Source organism: Anser cygnoides, chromosome 7 (assembly GCF_040182565.1).
Source record: "Anser cygnoides isolate HZ-2024a breed goose chromosome 7, Taihu_goose_T2T_genome, whole genome shotgun sequence".
Classification (NCBI taxonomy): Eukaryota; Metazoa; Chordata; class Aves; order Anseriformes; family Anatidae; genus Anser; species Anser cygnoides.
In genome coordinates, this window is record NC_089879.1 from 18,933,433 (window position 1) to 18,949,544 (window position 16,112).

The 16,112-nt window shown below is 42.4% G+C and overlaps 1 protein-coding gene across 3 annotated transcripts in view; it reads left to right on the plus strand.

Annotated features, from left to right (window-relative positions):
- The window catches only part of VSTM4 (V-set and transmembrane domain containing 4), a 33,978-nt gene that overhangs the window by 9,077 nt on the left and 8,789 nt on the right, over window positions 1-16,112 (plus strand). For 2 of the 3 annotated variants that reach the window (XM_048069230.2, XM_048069232.2), the window contains exons 3-7: window positions 2,850-2,918; window positions 4,463-4,570; window positions 7,709-7,742; window positions 13,216-13,322; window positions 14,155-14,216. In XM_048069230.2, the coding sequence (XP_047925187.2) occupies window positions 2,850-2,918; window positions 4,463-4,570; window positions 7,709-7,742; window positions 13,216-13,322; window positions 14,155-14,216 (380 nt within the window). Of the gene's footprint in view, window positions 1-2,849; window positions 2,919-4,462; window positions 4,571-7,708; window positions 7,743-13,215; window positions 13,323-14,154; window positions 14,217-14,439; window positions 14,724-16,112 lie in introns of those variants that run through there. The other variant, XM_048069231.2, reaches the window with a different exon arrangement.

Genomic DNA, 16,112 nt, shown 5'->3' on the forward strand with positions numbered 1-16,112 from the left:
ATAAATACATGATCAGGGTGAGGATTTGCAGCTCATGAATTCATCCTTCTCAAACTGTCTGGTCATCTGTATTGCTTCTCTCTGCTTCCAGTGTAACCCAAAGCAGGGCAGGAAACTTGAGATAAGGAAGGAGGGCAGGCCACCTGTAGAGTACACACACTAACAACACTCCATGGGGATCTCAGGCCGACACCCCCAGAAGAAATATCTATTCTAATTCCAAATCCAGGTTAAAAGATCGTGGAATCACAGAACCATAGAATGGCTTGGGTTGGAAGGGACCTTAAAGATCATCTGGTTCCAACCCCTCTGCTAAGGGCAGGGACTAAGATACTAAGAGACACTTGAAAAGTCACATAACTTTAAATGTCATAGCCACTGTTTTAGTGTTAAAAGCCCCTTTACTGGAAAATAACTGCCTTAGCTAGCGTCAGGTAAAACACTGTGATTGGACAGGCCTTGCTACACACAGGAGGGAAGGCAACGATTTTCAGAGTGGTGATAAAGTCTCCAGTTTCCCCCGTGGTAACACTTGGGCTTTTCAAGGAAATTTTCTTCCAAACACATTTTGTATTTTATATTATGATCAGTTACACTTTTTATTGCAAAGGGATTTGGTTTTATTGCAGTTAGATCCTGGAAAAAAAAAAGGAGCAATACAAATTGCCTGAAGCACATGGATACTTAAACAGTACTGTTTGTGCTTTATCAAATAAGGTAGCAGTGCTCAAACACATCACAGTTGCTGTCTTTTGTAACATTTTGTTCCAGTTAATGTGTCTGCAATTACGCACAAATTCAAAGTGGTATCTTTATGCTAAAGCACCAGATAAATTTCTTACAAGCTTGCACATCAGGTGGATGCAGAAATAGGAATTATTTTTGTTAACACAGGAAGAGGAGGTCAGTGCGTAAGATAGAAAACTGCGGGGGAAATGCAGAAGGAAGAGTCATTCTGCACCTTCAAAATCTAACTTGCACTGCAAGCAGAAAAAAACAGAGGCAGTTCAGTATGTAGCCTTTGTCAGCCACAAAGCATAGCACTATTTCAATCAACAGAACTTGATAGATTAAGCCTGGGTCTGTAGTATCTAACACTATTAACTTTTGTTCGGATTTTGTTATTTGCTAGCAAGTTTGCTAGTATAAATTTGTGTAGTCCACAAAGAGGTTGCAAATGCATTTTTTTTGCAACACCATTTTTTACAGATAGACATATTGGAATTGTGGAAAATCAAAAAAAAAAGAGTTACAGGCTATAGTTCCTTAATGTTTAATAATGGCAATTAAAAGATTAGTTACACATCTGGCTTCTCCTCTAGGGGCTGAATAAATTTTTCAGAAATGGAGCCTCATCTGATGGGGATGGAGAGTCCTACATTTGTGAATTCACTTGTCAACTACAGCAACTTTGTGGTCTTTTAGAAAGCTCAGCTGAAATTTGAGATGCTGCAGTTTGCCCCTTTAGGTGTAATGAATACAAGACAGCAAACAGAATTCACAGGAAGGATATTCTTAAATCCTGGTAGTAAATCCATGTCCTCACATTGTCAAGAAGTGTCTCCTACTTCAGCCATACAACATATTCTCCCTAAGCTAAGGTGGATCTCTTTCCCCTCCCTGCATCTTCTCCTGAAAAGTATATGATCTTTTCATGGGTTTGTCTGGTCAATATTAGCCTAAAACCAAGTTAATCATCTTCATTGTAGTACTGAATACACCAGAAAACAGTTTGAGGAAAAAAAAGACATCATAAAGATGGTTCTCCCACTGCCTTCCTATCAGAAAACTCAAAAAAGTGAGTGGTCTTCTACAAACAATATGCCACACCTCCAAACCACCATTTACAGATGGGTAATCCCTCCATCCCAGGTACTGCACATGGCTTAGGAAGAACAGTACATGTTCTAAATGGTTTATGATCCAAGAGAAGAGATTATATGTAGGAGGACAGAGAAAATTAGACAGTCCAACTAAAATCCTACTGGCATGGACAACAAGTAGAGATGATCACAACGTCTTGTTGAGAAGTTTGTGTATCAGAGTTTCCTACAGAAAAGACTCTGAATTCTATTAAGTATTAGTAGCCTGTGCTGTTTCCTAACAGTAAAAATGTTGCAAGATAAAGGAATGCAAGAACTTTTTCCCCCCCAAAAATAAACAAAAGCCCTTTTTTCAGGGAATGTATTCTAAAATACTTGCCAAAAAGCCACTCGTGTGATGCTTTCACCCAACAAATGAGTAGACCTGTGAAAAAAATGTTCAGGATAAGCTTCCCATTACAACTAAACAGCAGATTTCGTTACTTCTGAAAGTATTTCCATATCCACTGAGTTAGGCCCACACATCACATCCCTACAGGACAGGCCTTAATTTCCTTTTTAATGGGATACTTTTCTGTAATGATTTGCCACACGAACCTCTCTTGGAGGCAACCTGGAAGACATCACCAGACTCCTTTTCCATTGTAATGACAGCTAGCATAAGAAATCATGGATTAACATAAGTGAGATCATCTAATCTGATGTCATCAAAATATGTCAGCATGCTTAAACAATCTGACTGGGAGAGAGGGTTTTGAACAGTGGGTGATCCAGCAGTCAGAGCATTTGGATTCTAGTACCAGGTTGTACAGTTGTTATGAAACAACCAGATGAGATTTGATGGAAGACATTTTTAGTAATGCCATTTTATAAATGAAGTGTTTCATTGAAATAAAACTCTTAGTTAAAGTAAGATCTTGATGCACTGATGTGTAAGGCAGAACTACATTTACTCTGAGAGATCCCAACACTTTCTTCTGTGTATTTTCAATTCTTATGTCCTCTTTGTTGTTTTTTTTTTTTCAGTGATTTCATCAAAAACTTCCGATGATCCCACTTTCAAGAAAAACCATGAAGCTTGGAAGTTTTTTGAAGGTAAGACACATCTAACTGCTACTGGTTGCATACAAGATGTTAGTTTGGCCAAACTCTACAGTACAACTCAAGTGCCCCCCAACAGGCCGAGTTTTGCACGTTCCTGTACAAACTCAGGCCTTGCCTCAGAAGGCATCCCACAGACTACAGGGGGTGCTGGCAAAAAGAAAACAGAAGGCTTCAGCTCCACTTTCCTATACATTTGTTATGGTCAATGGGAAAGTGGCCTACACCTGGCTGATCATGCAATGCAAATGCAAACCCTCATCCAGGAGGGTGCTGAGCATGAGGTACCAAGCCCTGTGCACTCCCACTGGCCTTAGAAACTGCTCACAAACCATGCTCTGCACTGCGGGAGCAGCTTAAAGCCCCCTGGAGTTTCAAGGCAAGCAGTACTTTCTGTGTGTATTAGGGCACATCTGTTCCAAGAGACTGAAATCCAGAACTTGCACGCAGCTGGGATTCCCTCCTCCTCCTCCCACCCCAACCTGGGGCACCAGTGAAGCACCAGCCCAACATTTGCAGCCGCTGTGCTGCACTGCCTGACAGGCAGCACTGCTTGCTCAGTTCTGCGGAGAGCCTTGCTGCTCAAACCACAATTTACAAACTATATTGTTGTACTGTGTATGGGGAGATGTTGTAAACGAAGCACAGAACTGTAGGTCAGGGGTCTGGTTCCAGCAACGCTATTTCCTACAAGAACACTTGACCTCTGAGGCTTGGTTTCCTCTCTGTAAAGTGGGAAAGAAGCCAATATACATCCCTAAGGACATTTCAAGGCATTAATGGGTAGAGCATCCTTGAAGTGCTCTATTTAGAGTTCTAGTAAAAGCAGAAATAAGTCATCAAAGACTTGTCCTTCTGAATAAAATACTCTGTCTTGATCTGCTGTGGTAGAAGTCCTGCCCCCCCCAAGCAGGAATGTGTTATGGGACCTGACTGAAAGCCACAAAGAGAGACTGAGGCTGTAGTTTGAAAAATACAGAAAATGTATGGATAAAAATTTCAAGCCAATGCTGCCACCAAAAAAAAAAAAAAAAAAAAAAACCTAAACAGCAATCACAGGCTTCCTTCCTTCTTCCTCAGCCACTCAGCACTCCCCCAACTCTCCCTACTGCCACTTTTAAAAATTGTTTTCATGTCTTTATTTTTAAACCAGTACAGCTGTTTGAACTGGGAAATAATCCAACTGAAGTTCTTCTGGTTTTGTTAGCCACACCAAAAACACACAAAAACAAACCCAAACAAACAAACAAAAAAACCCACCACCACTACAACAACCAAAGAAACCAAACCAGCCTTCTCCTCCCTCCCAAAAGCAAGCCCTCATAAATACACCTATTAGTGCTTATAGAGACTTCACCCAAATTTTAAACTGAGCAGGATGCCATATGAAAATTTCAAGAATGTTAATTATTTCTGAACTGTTACCTAATTCTTTTGGGTCACGCTCTGTTTAGGTCTTGTTGAAATAACATTTTTCTATCTTGTAAGCATGAAGCACACAGCAGCAACATTGAGCATCACCTGTGCTTGCCTTTCAGATTTGTACGTGTACGCAGTGTTTGTGTGCTCAATAGGAATTATCAGTGTTCTCCTTTTCACGCTCGTCATTCTCTGTCAGTCGCTTCTGAACAAGAGGAGATCCACAGGTGAGTGAAATGTCATTCTTGCTGGCTGCAAGACCTTTACCAAAGAGGGAAAGGGGGACAAGGAGAATGGAGAAAATGCATGAAATAAAAATATTTCCTTGCTTTTATTTTAAACTAAAAAAAAAAAAAAGATAGGAAAGACTGCTTTATTTCTGCCAGAAAAAAATGGAATTTTCCTCCAGAGAGTAACTAGGACAAAGGCCTTTTGCTCCCTTTGAATAGCTATTTCACTTTAAATTTGCATTGTACTTTTTCAGAACCCTTCAACTTTTCTTAAACATAAATTGCAGGTTGTTAGGACTTTCTTCAAAGACTACCAAGTTCTATATCATTAAATTGCATTCTGACCAGATCTAGCCAACATTTTGCAGGAGTGACATTTCTGCATGCATGTTTAGAGGGGCTTCAAAGCAATTTTCTTGTGTTCCATTTTCTTATCCCTTCCTTACTAAGCTGTCAGTGTTCTTGAGAAAGGGGGGCTGTTATTAGCACTCTCTCATTTGTAGCGTACTTTGAACCTAAAGCATCATTTTGTCATTCAGATATGTATATTCACTATAGTCTTTCAAGACCAAGGATTACCATTTCATCCTTCTCTTTCTCTTCCTCAGAGAGGGTTTTTCAAAGAGGCTAAACCTGCATGAAAGCAGCCCTGTTGTAACCAAAAGTGCTATTTCAGATCTGTGGAGTAACCAGTGCAGACTCTACTTTCATTTCAGTTTAAGAATGGTATTTTTTGGAGACCTCACACTGTGATAATTAAAATAGCATCATGTTTAGCAGCCACCATGCTTGAGGAGAGCATAAGGACCATCTCTGAACAGAAGCTTTGAAAAAGAGTTTGGTTAGTGATTTGTCCTGTGAATGACAGGAGAGAATCGTGACTTGTTCCCTCTTCAGCACTACACACGTACCACAAAGGAATGCATGACTCAGATACACATGAAAGAAGACACATAAGCCAAAACATGGATGTGCACAGAAGTCCTTGCCTGACCACAACAGTATTTCAAGCTGTGGCTCTGTTTTCCTGGTAGTGCCCTCAGTAGAGTAACTCCAGTTCTATCTGAACCCAAGAACTGTGCTTGCCCAGAGGAAGAAATAAGATCAATGTTATTCTTCCTACCCTGGTAAGTGATGACAAGTGCTTTGTGCCAAGGGAGTACCCACACTTAAGTGTGTTGGTCATGGTGAGTCACCCTGAAGCCACAAGCACTAGACACTCTCTGGCAGACATTGGGCTAGGTTTTGCTTCTGTTTGTATTTATTTGTAGTAGCATAAGTGAATGACCAGCTTAGAGAAAAACTCTCTTCACATCAAATCAACACAAGTTAATTATAAAAAGAATATAGAATAAGCATATACAACAGATAAAAAATAATTTATTCTGAGCTAAACCCTTTCTTCACTACTCTAATATCTGAATAATTGTAGTCTTAAATTTTTATTTAGATTTTGTACACTATCCAGTAAACACCGTCAGCATTAAACTTATGGTTTCAATTGAAATGTAACAGAATAAAGCTTAATAGACAGGCATTCAGTATTCAACAGGTTATACCTATCTATAGGCCTTTCATCCAGGGCCACCTGGTCAGAGCATTCTCCCAAAGCAACGTTAATCAGCTCAGCATTCAGTTAAGCAGCAGGGAATTAAAACAGCAGTGCTCTCTCATTCAGACTGTTAGAATAAGGCACTTCTCCTCAAAAAGCGTTATCTTACCTTCTTTCCATCCGTGGTACTCTGTACCTCCATCCTGGGCTGGAGTAGGCAGATCCTAGTGTTCAGGTGAAAGGAGCCTTCAGCAAAATCCTGAAGCCTGTCATTAAGGAAGGGAGCAGGGCACAGCATAGCAACCTCCAAGAGCTTCACCCTGAGCCTTCAGGCCAGCTCCAGGCACAGCTTTTTCCACCTTCGGTGTGGTGATTGCCACACCATCTTCCTCAGAGGCCCTCCAAGAGAAGCCTGACCCTCACGGAACAGGGTTGTCAGGGGCCCAAGACAACCAAAACCATCTCCATACCTCACCTGCTGGGTAAATTTCCATCAGAAAAATTACCATTTCCAGTCACCCCACCCATCATGGGAACACATCTGAAGCAAAGCATGGAAACACCAACAGCTCCGTCCACTCTCCCACCATCCCCTCTCCAGCTTCCTCTCGCTTCCTCAGCCCTAACACCTTATTTATTTAAGTCCAAAATACACCCCGTGAGGAGCTGTTCAGCTTCCTTGGAATGGAAAATTTAGGTAAGACCAAATGTGAAAGTTTTCCTGCACAGAGGGGCATAATTTTTAAGTGCACCATTGTCTGGTTTTCAAAGTCTTTTAAAGAATGGAGAAAATTAAGATGCAGGGGGTTACCTATGTTACATTACACTTCACACCATGGCCCAGGGTTGCTCCCTCTTTTCTTTTAAAGATATAAATTGGCTGTAGTTTAACTAGAAGAGCCAAAGCCTCTCCTCCTGCCTGCATCTCTCCACGCGGCACAGCTTGGGCAGAGCCAAGCCACAGAAGAGCATCTTAATAACCCTGGCTCCTGAAAGGCTGCAGGAGGGAAGCTGCCCTTGCTCGGGCTACTGATTCAAAGCAGTATGAAGTGGGAGGATTTAAACAACTCACACACACGCAGTCAGAGATGGCACTGGCCAGACTGGACCTCCAGTCTGATCCCAGGAGGCAACCCCTAAATGCCTGAGGCTTCAGGCTAGCCTACATTAGGAACAGCAGCGGCTCCTGTAGCTGCATGGTATATTTCAGGCTTCTGGAAATAAACAGAGGCACCACAGGGGAAATAAAAGTCCTCAGAGTAAAATTACTGGCCTGCTGTGCTTTTCCTTAGCAAGATGTCTCTTGTCTGGGCTGACCAGGGCTGACCACTGGAATGTAAGCTGCCCAGCACTTCCACAGCAGATTTTTGCTGTTTGATACATTTCCCTCTCCCAAGCGTAGCTGTCTTTGAAACCGACTACATTTTAATTCACAAAATATGGTGATCGTTAGCAGCTCTCCCAGTGTGACAACCTGGCTCCTCCACAGTCCCAGGAGCACAGGTCTACCTGCAGTGTCCATTTGTAATCCATAAACTGTACCAGTGTGAAGCCACATTTTCTTTCTTTCTTTTCTTTAACAGCGAAGCATTACCTGGTGAAATGCCCCCAGAACAGGTAGGAGATTACAGTTCTCTTTACTATAACCCAAGGCACCAGTTCTGTTTTGGTTTTGCTGTGTATATTGAAGATGAGTAATGTTTTCCAAAATGCCTGCATGACGATAAAGAGTCCCAGGTCCATGACTCATGGATGTGCCTGAAAGCCAACATCTGCCGTGCATGACAGGGGAGATCCACCTGTGCTGTCTTGCTGTAGGTCCTGCTTCAGTGACAAGCCTTTCCTTGAGGCTCTGAATTGCTTTCTGGAGAATCCTGTTGGGTTTCCCAACACCTAACCAGATGGTAATGACATAAGCCATCCAACTACATAAAGCACACAATGTTACCCAATAATTCCTGCACCCAGAACTGGGAGTGGGGCTCAGAAGCATATTTTCTCGGCCCACAGTCTAATCCTAGCCGAAGACTCCGGGTGATGGGAAAAACTCTACTTCTGCTGTAGTCATTAATCACTGTCCCTTTAAATACCACTGACTGCCAAAAGTTTTTGATTGCGTGGTAGTATAAAACTGATGTCCAGTGTATGAGCTTCTTGAGATATAAACTGTGCTGGAATGGCAGTAAAAGAAAGATGACAAAAGTATTTTACAAACAAAAAAAAGGAGTAAAGAGGGACGCCTCATAATGCAATAGAACATCTGTTTCCCAGTTTTCAGTGACATAAAACATGTTTCTGGCCTTGTAGTTTAAATCCAGTATCGCTTGGTATCACAGATACTATTCCTCATAGTATCTTTTTAGCACCAATTCATTGCCAAGTATAGCATGTCCTAGATCCTAAACTAGTGTAATTTTTGGTGCATTCTCATGGGATAATCACTGTATTCGTTCTAACCAACACTCGGATGTAAGCGAAGTCAAAATAAAGCTACAGAGAGTTCAGGCGAGGTCAGTACAAACTGAAACTTTCATGTTATTCTTGAAAGATCTTTGTTTTGTGACCCTGACCAGCCATTGCACCACACCAAAAGTTTACAGAGACAGCTCAGCAGTTTTCATTTTTCCCTGAATGTTTTTTTTCCTTTTCCTTCTTTATTAGCTACTAGGACAAACTTAGAACTAAGGAAAAAAAAAGTGGGGGAGGAAATCAAAGGAAATCAAGATTGTTAGAGAACAAAAAGATAGGAGAAAAATGAGACTGATTGAAAAGATGACAGTCAAAACCGGTGAAAAAATTGAACATGGCAGTCAGATAAAAAGACTCATTATACTATACAGAATCTGCCTGTCTGGGCATACGTGATGTGGTAGTGATACCACTAAAAATGCTAAACTTGGGAGCTGAATAGCAGGGAGGAAACAAGCCAACATGATTTCTTCACCTTAAAATGGAATCTTAGGAAGTGAAAGAAGTGCATGGCTCTATATGGATAAAAAATGTGGCTTAATGTATTTTAGTCTGACAAGGTATGCTAGTGAAAACCCTGATCCTACAAATGCATGTCAAGTCCTACAAGATCCTACAAGTGCACTGACTTCAGGGATTTAAAATAAGTACCTATGAATGTGTTACCAGTATTATGCTTTCTGCTGTGTTTCACAATTAGTACCTTTTATTTTCTACCCTCTACTAAAAACATAAACCATTAATTCCTTTGAACTTGTTAGGACTATCTCTATACTTGAAGTTAAGCAGAATTGATATTAAACATGTTATGATCCACGTCTGATACAAAACAGTTGTTTCCATTCTTGTGCTTCAAGGCATCACAAAATCTGAATGGCAAGTAAACCTGGTATTCTGGCTTATCCAGATGTGCTACTGCTAACAGGTAAACCCACTGAAAGGAAGGAAATGCAGTTGCATAAGCTGGCACCGGGCACTGGTTATTTCTAGCTGAATGCCAGCGGTGCGCCAGCAGTGCTATGGTCACACAATGACAGAATTCAGAAGCTTGGAGACAGTTTGAAGTGTTAGAGGATATGAGAGGTATGTGACGGCTTCATCCACCTATACTGCAAAACCCGAGGAACCCCATCAGTGTTGCCAGATCAAACCAGAATCTAAAAAGCTTGACCAGATCTCATTTGTGCACTTGGCACAAGGGCTGCATTTCAAACCATCTTCCTTTACCTGCCCATTCCTTTAGAACTATTTGTTAGCTTGTCTTGGAACTTAATTCAAAATGTTCAGGCCTCAAACCCAGTGTCTAAATGCCCATTAGGTCAATGTGATGAACAAATTTGCATGAGATTCTTGCCAGTCAAAATGGCTCAGCCTTGCTCAGCTCCAACTCCCTCAGTGATATTTCAAACTGAGAGCAGAATCAAGTTTCCAAATTACATTAATAGTCTGGTGTCTGGGAACCGTCAGCACTCCCACTGCAGTAATACCTAAGCATCTTAAAATATTTCATGTCTTGACATCATAATGATGTTTTTACTTAATTGGAAACTGAAGCACAAATTGCTAAGTGATTTGCCCCAGGTCTCACAAAATGGCCTTGGTAGAAAAGAAAATGCCTGAGTAGAACAACGTGAAACAAATGTTTGGGTTTTGGTTCACTGCTTGACCAACAACAAATAAAGGGGGAAATGAGTTAACCAAAACCCATTTCTAAAAATAAATAACTAAATAAAAAGTACAGCCATCATGGGTTTTCCAAACCACTTAGTTTTCTTTTCTGGGGTTTTCTTTCCTTTAAATATCTTCCTTTTTATTATCTGCCTTATTATTAGATCATTTTGTCAGTTTTCAGATCCAGAAACCCACAGGAGATGTAGCTTTGAAAACAGGACTTTTTTTTTTTCCCTGTATTTTATTTGTTTGTTTTGGCCTGAACACTCCAGTCCTTCAGTGACTGCTCTTCTGGAGACAAATAATTTGAAGTGAAAAAAGCACACACTTCGCAAAGCTGTCTGTCCCAATGCCTTGGTCCCACACCACCACTCTAACGGTGTAGGAACAAGTTCTGCCAGACTGAACCAGAACCAGGCATCCAGCCCACCCCAGGCACCTTCTTGCACAGCTCCCCATTTGGAAAATATCAACACAGTTCTAAAGCCACTCGCACTTTTGTCACCCCAACCCACAGACCCTTGACAAGAGGGAATAGCTGACCTAGACAACCACAGGAAGAGTCCCACATCGTTGACTCTGGTAAGGATAGTAATGCCCAAATTGTAGCACTTTGCCCGCTCTTGGGACAGTATGCTCCTGAAAGAGCTGCCACTATGTCCAGGGAAAATTGCCCTGGTTGTCAGATACCTTCCACAGGCTTCCTTTTCCCCAAACTCCTGTCTTTTTCTCGCTCTCTCAAAACTCATCAGATCCTTCAAGAAAGGCACAATGTGACACTGTTAGAAAAGAAGCCAGGAGGCTGGAGGAGGAGCTGCAGATAAAAAAGTAACTTTCTTCTTCAACCCAGAACAAGACAAGCTCACAAAGAGACAGTGTTTCAGAGCCAAGGAGTTATTTCTGAGCCTCCTTGTTTAGTTTGAGGAGCTCAGTTTGGAGACAGCAAGTACAGTTATTTTATCTCCCAGAATCAGTTAACCCTGTATAGGCCTGGCACTTAAAAGTAAAGCATAAGCCACAAATACAGTGTTCTGTAGCTTCACTTTTTCAGTGGCAAAACAGTGCAAAAAACTAATGCAATGAACTAACACTAAGCCTTTTAATATATTGCACCTAAAGTAACAATATCAGGACAATAATATCTTTAAGCTACACATCTGTCTTAATGACCAAAAACATTTTTAAAAAAATCACCCCCCCCCCCCCCTTTTCTCTGTCCTTTGCAGCTTGCTGTGTTTGAGTGATGGAGCTAGGCAGGACAGTTTCATTTCCTGCTGGTTTTAAACAATTTAACATTTTGATTTTAATATAGAAACAAATGGTTGTTGTGGGAGAGTTTCACAATTGTGCAGGCACACTTTAAAATCACTTTAATGCAACCCTCAGTTTACATAATTGATGTGATTTATTTATAAATCATGAAAATATTTTACCTCTTAAACACTTTTTTAAAAGTTTGGCAGCAAACCTATGTCTTCAGCTGAATACAAGGAACAGAATTTAGCATAATCAGCAAACCAGAGGTTTTTTTAATCTACTCACATGTAAATCCAGAGTGATTTCACCAATGCTAGTGGCGTTCATTTGGATGTACTGCTGTGTAAAATGATAACAGCTCCTATTTTGTTACTCTTATGTAGGCAATAGCTGAGACATCTTAACTTTCATTGAGACTTTGGCCTAATTTGAATATTTAATTCTATTAATAAAAAGAAAATGTTTCTTGATACAAAATAACCTAGAGAGGAACAGCATCTTGGGACAAATGATTTAAAATTCAGATAATTCAATGTCACCAGTGTTATTACCACAAAGCCCCCAGCTGGGTCCCACTGCATGGTGCAGCTCCCCAGGATGATCCCCACAGCCACCCTGTGCCCTTCCTAGGGCTGGCCCACATCAGGTGCACCCAACAACTGCTGCTGCCTGCCACCCCCCCCTCCATCATTTAACTGACCCCTATACACTGTCCTCCCACCCCAGCTGTAAGATAAGATTCCTTTCACTCTCAGTTAAGCCAATACAATTTTATTTCACGTTAGTTGCAAGCGAGGAGCACCTGCACAGTCAGTTGGCACAGCTGACACACGGTGACAAGATCAAGTCTCTGCAGCCTGGCCGCATATCCGAGCCTCTAAATGTTCAGAGCAGGTTATACTGCCTCAGGCTTGGGACATGCTAAGGGTAAAACAAAATGAGACAAAGCATAACAAAACAGCTGCTACAGGGTGATGAGCTATAATAGTCCAGACACAGAAGCCCTTTTTTAGGACCCTGTTTATAATACAACTGTTGTACTCTTCCCTCACATCTACCACTGCTTTCTCAGCATGGACGTACTGGAGCATGCAAATTGCCGGAGTTAAGAGACTGCAGCACATATTATACACACTGAACCTCCTGTAAAAAGCTGCCTTTTTCAAACGTGGCTTTGTGAGCCATCTGAAGGACCAGCTACCTCAAGGCACGCTGCACACTCTCCTGTCCTGCTGACCACTCAGCCCGGCTTAGCCCCTAAGATTTTGCTTTGCCATGGGCTGCCTGTGTGATCTTATTCCAGCCCGCCCATGGCCCTGGCCCTAGCCAACAAAAGGGTACAGGCATAACCTGGGGACAGCAGCAGGATCATGCGTGTTTTTAAGGAATAGCTGCAATGAACTGAGTCTTATGTAAACCTGGTTTAAGGGCACTTTGCTTTTTCTATGTCAGGAAAGATCAGGCTCCTGAGTTTCTCAGCCAGGCTGCACGGTTGAAGAAATGCAGGACCCAGAGCATTTGCAGCCCCCTGTAAGAGGTTTTTCAGCATAGCCCCAGGTCAAAATCCAAGTTGTTGGGCAGGGGCTTTCTCAAGTGGAAGGTGATGTGTCTGCTTGCATGAACTCGTTGGGAGAAGGCATCTTTCCCTGCATTGCCTTCACCTGTCCCTCACACCTGGGTCTCTGCATTGCAGCTCCGGGGAGACTGTTACTAGCGTGACAAGCATGTCCCCTCTGCAGCCCAAGAAGGTAAAGAAGAAGAAAGAGAAAGTGGAGCAGCCGCCCGCCATCCCAGCAAAAGGTATGAAAACAGAGAGGCAGGGGTATTTCAAACCCCAGGCACAGCCACAGAGGAGAGCAGTGTGCGGGATGTCAGGCCTCGGCACTCTGCAACCACCCCGCCTGTGGGCAACGCGTCCGTGGGGGAAGACGTGGCCAGTGCCTGCTTCTGGGACCAGGCCCGCACCCCCGTGGCCTTAGGTACGGAAGGGTTGTCACCCAGTCTAGGCCAGAGGCCTCAGACCCCTGTAAAGGAGGGGAGAGCAGGACCTCTGCCACAACATTCACACTCAAATGGAGGATCAGAGGTAGGCAAGAAGAACTCTCACTTTGGTGAGGGAAGCCAGCACATTGCTCTCTTAAAAAGTGGGGGTGCACTTGAGCGGTCAAGCAAGATGAGCAGATAAAGATCAACCTTTTGGGAATCTCATTTTCAAAGAGGATTTGGGTTGCCTCTGGGGTCAATCACACAAAGTCTTGGGTGTGCTTTCTGAGCACTGCCACCAGTGCTGACCCACTGGCAGAGGGGAAGGAAAGGAGCCAAAAGTTTTCTGTGCATCAGATCACAAGCGACCAGTCCTCAAGAGGTGTCTTTGCTCTCTGGCTTCTGCACACGACAGCATGATTTGTATATCAGATTCTTTAATCATGATTTTTTCCGATTCATAAGCCCTATGCTTCATTGTAAAGCAAGTTATCTGAAATACAGTTAAGCTTTATAAAAGTGTAACTACATATATTTATTTACTCCTAATCTGCTATAAATCTGTAATTTATAAATTTCTAATGCATATGTTAAAAATGACAGTGAATTATAATAACATGAAATGACCCCTTAATATTTATTTCCACAGCTCCAATAGCCAATAATTTTCCTAAGCCCAAGCTCTTGAAACCTCAAAGAAAATTGATCCTGGTAAGTAATTTTCTATAACATTTTCTCCATACTATTCTCTCAATATAATTGCCATAATGTTGCCAGAACTCCAGGTTCAGAAGCTATAAATTAGCATAAAAATTACACAAGTGGTTTTTTTTTACTGTTGTTGTTTTTTTATAAAGTAATATTTCTTAAAGTGATAAATTGTCTTGGCCCTTTTCATTTGGAGCATTAGGTTACAGTGGATTATGTTTTCCAGCTTTCTTGCAGTCATTGTGTCTACAAACTTAGCCTGCTCTTAAACGAAACCTGCTATTGATTCTCACATGCTGCTGGGAGCTGGCGCTTTGGAAAAAAAACATCCGTTACTGGCAGAAGCACAACCACACCATCACACTGCCTTTGAGACATTTCAGGTCAAAACCAGGGCCCTGATTCCGCCCCACAGTGGTGTAAGTCAGCAATAGCTGAAGTTGCAGGAATGAATATATGTATAGAGCTTGTATGAAAGAAAAGAAAAACTCAGATGTGGTTTCTGTTGGATATGAGTTTCTGTTAAAAAACAAAACAAACCCCCAAACCTGCGGGTATTTGCCAGACAGATCAGATAGATGGGCAGATTTTTCTCTGCTTTAGTAACAAAGCAGTACCTGGCCAAGACATCTGGGGTAACAGAGACAGTTTTATACCAACTAACCTCAGCTGCCCTATAACGAGGCTGGCTTGCAGGGCTCCCTGTGCAGTCAATAGGCAGAGGTGAGTCAGAGCAGGAGCCTGATGAGATGCTCCATGTTGCCTTTCGGGGGGATCCTTTCTCCCTTTGCTGGCGATGCAGAGCCCAGGGTGACTAACTCCCTAACTTTGGCACCTGAGTGAAGGTGGCTGTCTAAAGTTAGGCGGTGTGAATAACACAAATGCCTCTGTGATGGCTTCACTTTCAGATGAGGACTGGAACTGGGAACCTTCCCACCAATTGTCAGCAAATGTTCTCTGCTCTTTTAACATGGTCAGGGTACAGCCCAGGGTACTTGGGCACAGTGCCAGGTGGCTCCAGCTCAGCTTAAATCTCGTGTGATGCTGCTTCACCTCTCCTCCCTGGTCACACAGGGGTTGTGCCTTGGCCAGCCTCCATTTGTACCAGTAAGGTATCAGTAAAGGAAGAGGTAAAGTTTTAAAAGCCCATGAAAAAAAAACAAACAAAACTGTGTTAGCCACTGTGTCCCAGCGCATGGCTATGCCAGAGATCCGCTAACCTTCGGCCCTCCTAGGAAAAGCTCTCATCGCTTAAAGCACTCAGACTCTGCCTGCAGGTCAATAAAGCACATCAACACACTGAACTTGAGGTAAATCTGTTTCCAGATGCTTTTTCTTTCTGGAATAAATCCAGGGATGGGGGCCACAAATAGCTATTTACTCTTCCCTTCCCACCATGGAACCCCAGACAAGGTTTAAGCTCTTTGGAGGAGAGCAGCAATAAACCCTTCTCAAACCCTGAGATCTGCTTTGTTTTCCCTAGCATGACTGAGCACCCGTGTGCCACCAGCAGCCTCAGTGTTAGTGCCTCGCTGTCAGACTCGAGTCTGGCAGCTGCTTCCATACGTGGCTCTTTTCCCTTTCACACATTACCTTGGAGTGCACCTGAAGAAACATCACAGCCTGCAGAAAACACACAATCTATGGGTGAGAGTTAGCTTTTAGTTGAAAAATAATTCAACAAATGTTGTCCAAGGGATTTTCAAGACACAAACTCACCTAGTGGTACTTAAAAGGCAGAAAACTAAACCCAAGACAGTCCATAAGGCACATTCAGAAGCTGAGCAGGACACTCCCCAGAGCTGTTTCCCATTTCTCTTGCCTCTCTCCACAACCCATTTGTTTAAACCCCCATGTTTTAGTATTCTCAGGGAAAAAAAAAAAATCATTCTTTTCTCT